This window comes from Pundamilia nyererei, unplaced genomic scaffold, assembly GCF_000239375.1.
Source record: "Pundamilia nyererei isolate P.nyererei 1_Seehausen unplaced genomic scaffold, PunNye1.0 scaffold00046, whole genome shotgun sequence".
NCBI classification, from domain to species: Eukaryota; Metazoa; Chordata; class Actinopteri; order Cichliformes; family Cichlidae; genus Pundamilia; species Pundamilia nyererei.
In genome coordinates, this window is record NW_005187447.1 from 3,268,653 (window position 1) to 3,278,631 (window position 9,979).

General features: G+C 43.5%; 1 protein-coding gene across 1 annotated transcript in view; it reads left to right on the forward strand.

The window, feature by feature from the left end:
• The window catches only part of wdr18 (WD repeat domain 18), a 20,123-nt gene extending 10,835 nt beyond the window's left edge, over positions 1-9,288 (forward strand). Inside the window, exons 8-10 of the mRNA XM_005732388.1 lie at positions 4,011-4,174; positions 4,931-4,999; positions 9,109-9,288. Of these exons, the coding sequence (XP_005732445.1) occupies positions 4,011-4,174; positions 4,931-4,999; positions 9,109-9,237 (362 nt within the window). The 3' untranslated portion in view covers positions 9,238-9,288. The remainder of the gene's footprint in view (positions 1-4,010; positions 4,175-4,930; positions 5,000-9,108) is intronic.
• Positions 9,289-9,979: the final 691 nt, after the last annotated feature.

Consider the following 9,979-nt stretch of genomic DNA (forward strand, 5'->3'; position numbering starts at 1 on the left):
ATTTTGAACATCTGAAGCTGGGGCAGCACGCTGCATGCATCAGAGTTTAAGGAGGTGGACAATGGAAAAGTTGATGGATGGCGGGATGGATGGGTGGGTAGATTTCAGAATTGCTAAGCATAAGATTTGCTCTAGTGGGGAGGGGGCGTGGTGGGCGTGGCTCAACTCCTCATGGGAAACCTTCAGGTGAACAGACTCTGAGTCGTGGTCACACGGCCGTGGTCTTCAGTCTGCTGTAAACTGTTTTCTGAGCAGATAAAACATCTTCAGCAGCTGCTGCAGTCGGACCAGTTTCACATTAACCTTTGAAAGACGCTGCCGCCAGCTGGTCTCACAGCGAGGAGCACGGTGAAGCGGCTGCTAGAGGTGAAGCTGCTACCTGAGTACAGGTAATAAAAAAAGCTGTTTAGAGTGAACAGGTGAGGTCAGCTCACTTGTTTCTTTCTGTGTGTAAATGAGCCACTTCCTGTTTCGGGGCTCAGGCGTGTCAGTCAGCTCAGATGCTTTGTCGTCTCCCGAGCGATTTGTCATCCTTCAGACTCTTAAACAGATCCTCGAGCTAATCTCAGGGAAATTAATTTTAAAAGTCCCCAGACAGGAAGTTAGAGTGACAGTGAGCTGAGGCGCTGAAGGCGGAGTGAATACAGAGCGGTGAGGTGGAGGTGCAGACGGCTGTTATGGAGGGCTGAAGGTGGAGGCAGATGCAGTAAATCCGCTCCCACGCGCTGCGGTTTGGAGCTTCTGTTGGCGTGAAATGAGTCTGGCAGCGTGTCAGCGTGGCGGCAGATTTACTGATGGAGCACGCCTCGCTCAGAGCCGCTCCTTTTGATTGGCTGCAAGTAAAGGAAGCAGAGGAGATTAAAGGTGCCATTCCAACTCCTGTGTTTGTCCTGACCTGATTGGCTGTTGCAGCTGATGGACGAGCGTTGATGACAGGTTGATGAGTTGCAGTGGGACAGTTTCTCAGAGGACCCGTGGTCACCGTGGTTACAGATGGCACTTTAAACTTGTTCTCTCACTCTCTCTCACGCACACACACAGTGTCCTTGTCTCAATCAGCAGCCAGAGGAATCTTCAATAGGTGGAGGAGAGCCACCATGGACCTTGTTATTTAACCTTTGACCGCTGAATGTTTTGACCTCAGTTGTTTTTGCCAGTGATGATGATTGGATTATTTAACTGCTTCACGGCGGGCCCTGACTGGACATTGGTCTGGAAAATTCCATGATTTTCATTCATCTGCGCCACATTTCAGAGACATTTACGACTGACAGAACGCGCTCGGGTTAATCACACGCAGATCCTCCTGTTTCCATTCTTCCCACAAAAACACCTGAACGTGTTGGTGCAGACCGCAGCTGTCTGAGGGACTGACACAGCGATCGCGGCAAAATTAGCCGCGGTCTGAAAACTTGAGGTCAGACATGCCTGACAGAGAACCTGTCACAGGTAGCGTTCATCAGGACCAAACACATCAGTGGTGTGATTTACCTGGTGCTAATCCGAATCGTGATGAATTTCGGGATCTTAATAATCCCGTCTGCTTCATGAGTCTCATTGATAAATGATCATGTAGGTCATGTGGCCTGGCAGCTTTTAGGAACAAAGTGAGCTTGCCCCTGCTGCAGAGCGCAGAAGCAGTCATGTGTTATTGAGGTGATCGCCATCTGTTGATGTCCATCAGCTCCTCCTAATGTGACTTGAGTGCAGCAGCTTGAATATTTTACTGATGAACCAGAAGAACTTTAATATTTCACACGAGTTTCTCTGAATGTCCTTCACAAACTCAGACACTTTGCTCTATTTTCAGTTTTTAATACTCTTCATTTGTAGAACACCAAATCAAAGGCACCTGTGATGGAAACGTCAAGTGACAGTGGACAGCTTCTTCTCCTCCTCCTCCTTTCTCATGCTCCCTTCAGGGAAGGATGATCTGCCTCCATCTTCCCTCTCCAGCATCCTCTTCTGTCACACGAGCCAAGGCCTTTGTGACAGAAGAGGTTTGTTTGGGTGTGATCAAAAACTGATGGTCGTCAGTACGTATTGGTTATGGGTCAACACATGTTGATATTGTGTTAGTCCCAGAGGAGCTGACATACAGTATGCAATCAGGTGGTGGAGGTGAAGTCCTGGTCTGTCAATGAGGCTGTGTGTAAAAGTTTAAGCTAACTTCAGGCAGGCACATCTGATGAGGCTGATGTAATGAATGTTTGATGGTCAGATAGTCAGGTCAGGCCCACTCGTCTCTTCTTGTTCTGTTCTGGTGCTCGAGAGAGGTTCTGTCAGTGTGCCGAATGAGGAAACACTGCAGGACAATTAAGGTTTTATCAGCCGAAGGAGCTGCTGAGGGCAGACCAACGAACATCAGTAGATAAGAACTGAGCACGTGCAGGAAACCAACAGTGCGTTTTTGTTTATGTTGAAGCACAGTACGTATTACTCCGCGAGGCTCCTGCCTACGATAGCCGTAATGCTCCGACAATCCATCAAGCAGTGCGACTTCGTAGCTTAGCAAAGTCGTACTAAAACATTTGACAGATTTTTGAGCGCCGTGTACCACAGAAAATCGTTTTGAGGTCAGTAAACACAACCAGAATTCATACAAGGGCACACGGGATTATAAGGGGCACTGGCGATTTTCAGAAAAATCAAAGGATTGATTTCAAGTGTGCCATATTTTCCAAAAAACACGGTAATAACGACGGCCTGCTTGCATGCTCTACCAAAAATAGTACTTTGTTGTTTATCTGACGGACAAAAGCTAAACCAGTGGTGTGGAACGTTCCACACCACTGAAGTTGCAGCATTTTTACAAACCAGTTCTGTTTCATCTGTTTCATTCAACGATCCACTTTTGCCCTTCTCATTCTCTGTTTCCGGCACGCTTTTTCCGCCATGTGCGTATGAAAACAAAGGCACTGCGCATGGGCGTTTTACCCATATTCTATCGTGATATTTCATTTTCTTATCGTTGCCCGACATTTTACCGGTATTACCGTGAACGGTATGATATGGCCCAGCCCTAGTTGTTACCTTACGTCTGCCGCTAGGGGTCACCTTTTTTGTTTTATGGTATGGTGTGTTTATGTGAATGTATTTAAGGTAGATACACATAATTAGCTCCAGGTGTTGTTATTCGGAAGGAGAAAACAGATTGTGACGCTGTTATGATAAATGATGTTGGATAAAGAGAACTGTGGAACAACAAATACAACTGCTGGAAGTGGAATAACAGCGGCATCGCGTCACTCCCGCCAACGAAAACCTCAATGGCTTCAAGTGTAGGCTTGGCCTCTGCAGACGTGTAATAGAACCAACGCACCAAAAAATGTTAAAGGTTACAAAACAAGTAAGCAAAAAACCCTAATTTTGTTTCACCTAAGTGGCTTTTTAATCTGCAGCCTGTCATCATTTGCATGTTTCAGGTCGGTACAGTTTCAGCCTGGTTACATGACATCACTGACTTGCTTCCTGTTTCATCTAAGAGACTGATATGTTCTTGAAAGCCAAGATGACAGGAAGTGATGTAAACATGGGCTTCAATGTTATTCAAAAACAAACAGCTTTATTTAAACAACACCGTGGAGCTATCACGAAAGAAGAAGAAACAGTTTTGACCTTCAGGAGCTCCCTACATCATCTTTATCACCCCAGCGGGGCGGAGCCTATCCCAGCTGCCATGGGGCAAGAGGCGACATTCACCCTGGACATGTCGCCATTTACACCCGTGAATCACAGAGGAAACTCACGTGCACTCATCACCTTAGGGGTCATTGTCATTCAGCTAATGTCTCTGGTCAGTTGGCCCCTGATTGGCCGGTTACTGTTCATACCTATGACCTAATGGTTAATGAGCTGATGATGTCATGAGCGATGTGGGGTTAGCAGAGGATCATGCGTGTTGTGGAATTTACACAGGAAGCAAAATTTCTTCTGTAGTGATTATGTCTCTCCATCCACAAACGACACTTCCTGAGCACCGCGACATCACTTCCTGTTTGTGTGTTTAGGGCCAGTGACAAACGCCATCATCACGCCAGCTCCCGCTAACATGTTCCTGCCTGACAGTCGGCCCGCCGTCCCTCTGCCACGCTTCAGCCGACACCTGCATGCCTCCGAGAGCGACGGCGGTGAGCCGGGGGAGGTGTGTGTCCGCCTCAGGCTCCACACACAGGTGAGTGCTGCCTTTCTTCCTTGTGTCTTCCATAATTGAGCTTCCTGTTTACGGAAGTAAAAACCAAATGAATGTCTGAGCAGTTTATTTTCATAGATGGGAGCCACAACAACAAGAAATTCTGACATGACAGGGTAGAAATGAACACACACACACACACACGGGTGAACGAAGGAGCTGTGCAGGTGAAGGCTGAACGTAAAGATGGAAAGATCAAACACAATTTGAGGAAACGTTTAAATAAAACATGAAGCTGCAGCTCAAACACATCGATCCCTCTGAAGGAGGAAGGTGACATAGACACGCACAAATGCATACACAATGAGAGGGAAACTTTCATAAGCATCCTCAGAGCAGTTTATGCTAATGAGGCTGAGACACACACTCTCTGCTGTAATGACGATGTGTTTGAAAAATGCGTGTGTTTGCTCAGTGGGTAAGCAATAATATCAATATTTACAGCTTTGATTGCCTGACAGGTCAGAGTGCTCTGTCACCAGCGTGCCTGCTAACATCGTCAGTCCTGTTTGGAGTGTTTAACATCGTTTAATTGATCAGCTCTCAAGACATAAAATTTTTAGATGTTTTCATCATTATCACCAGATTCACACAGCAGTGCTACATTTTATTGCTAAATTATTTTTGTAATTATGGTGGAAGATTTCAGTTTTATTTTGAAGTGACAATCTGCACATCTCACTTAAAGCTGATACATCGCAGGTTTTACTTTGAAGAGGTCTGCCCGTTTGTTTACAGGAGGAGGAGGAAACGTACCTGCAGAAAGCCGACACGCTGAACTCGCTGATGAACGCCGTGACTGACAAGGTGAGAGGGGGCGAGGTTTCGTCGAGTGTTGGTTTGCATCCTCTGACAATCCCACAGTTTTAACTGGCCAAGGGTCAGAGACAAACTGACTGTGAGCCTGACATTCCTGTCAGTCTTATTGATTATTGATAGCAATGGTGGTCGGAGATGGTGTGAAGAAGGCAGCTCTATTGGTCAGCCCTGTGTGTGTCTGGAGCGTGGGGTCAAAGTTCAGACTCTGAGACTGCCTCAGTGCAATTCAGTTTTATTTATACAGCGCCAAATCACAACAACACTCACCTCAAGGTAGTGGTCGGCGATATGAGGAAAATCTTATTTGCACGTTATATATATTGATATGTTTAAATAACCTACAAAAACAAATGTTATTATCAACCATATAGTGCCTAACACTGCATAGGTACACTCATTCAAATCAACAATTCAGTGGTTTCATATTTTCCATTCATATTTTTTGTATTAAAATGTTTTATTTAACTATGTTTTTTAACCATCCGTTATACAAAGAGGTTTTTAACAGATGACAATCCTGTGACAGTTAAGTCCCTTTCGGTGGTCAACATTAGACCTTTTAACAAACACAAGAATTCACGAGTAAAAATAAAACAAACTTTTGTGCTTATAACATTTAAAATTTGTAAAATAAAAAAATATAATGATCAACAGAAACAAAAGTCTAGACAGTCAGTATAAAAACGACTGACCAAGAGCAATTACAGGTATCAAAGCTGGTTTTCTTTGTGTGTGCACAGTTTTAAACAGTCTTCATTTTGGACTACACTGGGTTTTGTAGTGTTTTTCATGCTGATTTCAAATCTGTGTTTAGTTTTTCCCTAGCACGTACAGCTTTTGTGATAATGCTAGTTATATATTGCATAATAGTTGGTATAATTAGCCTAAGCATGTAACCAGATTTAACGACAGTTCCCTGTGTTTTATGTTACATACGGCATTAATTGCAATTGATTTCAGTTGTTACCGTGCCTAGATTGTATTAATCATCCAGACAGTTGCTCTTATGTGTGTGGTTCATTCAAGACAAAAGCATGTCTCCCGATTACTATAGACCTTAAGAAGATGTACAAATTGTACTTTGGCTGCCCTCTGGGTGACCAGGATAAATCTTGGGCTCAACATGTCATCTGCAACAGTTGTTCCAATGGACTGCAGCACTGGCTAAATCTGTGAAAGTCAGCAATGCCATTTGCAATCCCGATGGTGTGGAAGGAACCACGAGATCATCTCAACAATTGCTATTTTTGCCGTGTGAATACAACAGCATTCTCATTCAAAAATAAGCACAAAATTGTCTACACCAGCCTGGATTCTGCAATAAGGCCTGTTCCTGTGCTGCCACATGATGGATTCGCTTCTGTAGAAGGTGACGAGGAAACGGTCAAGGTGCCTCTGGTTACAATCCAGAGCCATCAGATCTGTTCTGGCTGATGAAGATTCAGAACCAGAGACTTTTAAACAAGCAGAGCTAAACTATCTCGTTCGTGATCTAAATCTATCGAAAGACAAAGCAGAACTTCTTGCTTCGAAGCTTAAGCAGAAGCATTTGTTTGCCAAGGGTGTTACTGTAACTCACTACAGTCATAGTTGAAGTCATAACTTGACAGCGTTCTTCACAACTGACGGCTCAATGTGCCATTGTCATGCGGAACATTATGTCAAGGGTGACTGGCAGCCACGAGATGCCTATGAGCCAGGAAAAAGCAGTATCGAGTTTCTGCCTATGGTTGAGCCGCGTAAAATATTTTTGCCGCTTCTCCATATCAAGCTAGGCTTGATGAAGAATCTTGTCGAGGCTATAGGCCAAGGGAATGCATGCAGTTTTCATCACCCCACTGAAAAGTTTCCAAACATAAGCGGTGCAAAAATGAATGAAGGTTTATTTATAGGTCCACAGATCAAGTCCATTTTGCAGAATGAAGGCTTCAAACAATCTCTCTCAACAGCTGAGTTCAAAGCTTGGGAGGAATTGAAGTGGCTCTGCAAAAGCTTTCTGGGCATCCACAAGTTTTCTGCATACATGGAAGGAGTTCAGCTTCTGCTTGATTCCTACCAGAAACTGGGCTGTCGCATGTCATTGAAAATAAATACACTTCCTGCACTCAGGCCTCGAGTTCTTTCCAGAAAATCTTGCCATGGTGAGTGATGAACAGGGAGAGCATTTTCATCAGGACATGCAGTTAATGGAGCGTCGCTACTAAGGTTTCTGGAATGAGAGCATGATGGCCGACTACTGCTGGACGCTGTACCCTGACAATCCAGACACAGTGTGCACAAGAAAATCATATGCTAAGGATTTTTTGAAGAAACCATGGTAGCTGACTGCCACTGATCATCATATCTATGCCACAGTGCGCGCCTATCTGACTGAAAATATTGAAACAGTTGCTTGATTGGTGCCTGTTTAATAAAAACTGTCTGAAGGTCCATTGCAAACTAATATTACTTATAATTCAAAATTATCTGGCTGATGTAACTGAAAAAAATTTGAAAGCAGACCTGAAATCAGCATGAAAAAACAGTTTAGAAAAGTGTTTTGTGGTTTCTGATGATTGCAAAAAAAAAAAAAGAAATAAAATTGTTGACCTGTGTAGTTTTACGGCATGTTTTTGCAAATTACTGCATTTTGTGCAGCATTGTCCTTGTGAAATCCAAATGACAGCGAGTCTGAAACTCCAGCTGTCGCTATATTTTTCCCTGTCTGGTAGTATATTAATGCGCATGCTCAGCCCAGTGTGGCAGGTAGAAAATCTTGGGGTGGGGTGGGGGTTAATGATGCATTGGCAGCTTGTGTGAGGAAAAAAATCTCAGTGAATTATATGCAGACAGCTTAATATTGCCGTGGCAATTTATACTCGATGGTTACAATAAAGCCGCTTTAACCATTGTATGTGGAAAAACTTGATATATTGCACACCCCTACCTCATGGTGCTCTATATTGTAATGTAAAGACCCTACTATAATTTAAAGAAAACAGAATACCCCACCAATCATATTGACCCCCTATGAGCAAGTGCTTTGGTGACAGTGGGAAGGAAAAACTATTTTAAGGAGAAGGAACCTCCACCAGAACCAGGCTCAAGCTGGGGTGGACATCTGCTGCAACCTGTTGAGGTGAGGGGAGGAGACAGGACAAAGACACACTGTGGAAGAGAGCCAGAGATTAATTATAACTAATGGTTTAATGCAGAGAGGTGTATAAACACCTGATTCAGTCCTAACTATATGCTTTAGGAAAAAGAAAAGTTTGAAGCCTAATCCTATAAGTAGAGATAGTGTGTCTCTCTCCTGAATCCAAACTGGAAGCTGGTTCCATAGAAGAAGGGCTTGAAAACTAAAGGCTCTGCTTCCCAGTCTACTTTTAAATACTCTAGGAACAGCAAGTAATATGGAGATCAATTAGGGTCCAGCTCAACCCAGCCAATAAGATAACAGTATTTACTGTTTGCTGGGTAAATATTTTCCCACCTTAGTCCATCATAGGATGATCAGAAATCATGTTTCTTGGCTGGTGTCTGTGGCATCCCTGGAAGAAGTCGTGGTCATCTTTAACCAAAATGCTAATTTTTAGCTTGTAACCAACGTGACACAGCAGCTGTCAATCATTAGCACTTTGAAGCTTCGTTATGAGCGTGTCTGCTGCCAACGTCATCGTGTTTTCAACCCAAATGTGGTGATTAATGGGAGGTTCTGACTGTGACAGACTGGTTCACAACCTGTCAATTACAAGTCGTCAGCCAACGAGTGTACAGCAAAACCCTCCATTTTGAAAGAGTTACAAATTAAACTTGATTGAAACTTGATGTCAGGACGGAGTCTTTTTAGAACCACAACTTTCACCCCCTAGTGAGTGGCCGCTAGAAAGAAAGCATGTTGAAGTTACAGTTACTGTTGGTACTGTTGATGATCATAATAGGGGCAAACACCTCCTAGCGGCAGGATCATCTGGTGCGGAGCCAGTCATGTATTGTATTTAAAGGGACGGGAAAAAGTGAGCTCGTTGAGCAGAGGACGATGTTTGGAGACAGATGACAGAGATTGTTTTGTTTTTTTTCTGTGATGTGTAATTGCTTGTTTTTGTTTGTGTTTTCAGTCGGTGTTTGGTGATTGCGAGAACACGAAGGTTAGAATCGCTGAGCTCGAAGAAGAAGTTCAGACTCTGAAAAAAATGAACAAAGATTTGTACGACTTCTCCAGCCAGCTGCTCACCAAACCAACATAAGTGCACTCACACACACAAACACACACTGTGATGGGTTTTTTGTTTATTTGTTTTTCTACAAAATAAAAGTTTTTGGAAAACTTCCTGTGTGTGAGCCTATGATTCCTTCTGGGTGATTTTGGGTCACGTGCCGAGACCGATTCGGGTGACTTCCAGACTTTGAACCTTTAAAATGTTGTTTAACAGTCATTGACATGGGTAGATCTGTCTGTGAACACGAAATGTAACCAGATTACCTTTAGATTACACTTGTTACTTTCAGCAGCTGCTTCGTTAAACTCGTCTGGTTTAGAAAGTCATTTCAGCTATCCATTTTTACTGAGATATTCACACGAAGATCCAACATTTGTCCATCATAGTGACCAATAATCATTCACTGATCAGCCTGATAAATGACTGATCACAGGGATGTAAATGTGGAATCTGCAGTAAAAGTAATCGGATTACATTTACTGTAAATGTAATCAGATTACATTTCCAGAGCTCTCCGTTACAAAGATGGAGAGTCAGGCTTAAGAAACTCAGAGTTTTAGCTGATCCAGCTTCCTGGATCAGGGTCCAGGTCCTGAAAACCAGAGAAGAATTAAATTTCAGGTTCCACTTTGTCCACATCTGTACAAAGGTGTGCAGCAGCTTTTCCAGGTGAATTACTTTGTACACACATCAACACACAAAAACACAATCGTCCAGACAAGGAAACCCCAGAAAGTAAATGTTTTTGTGTTTTCAGTAGGAGACGGGC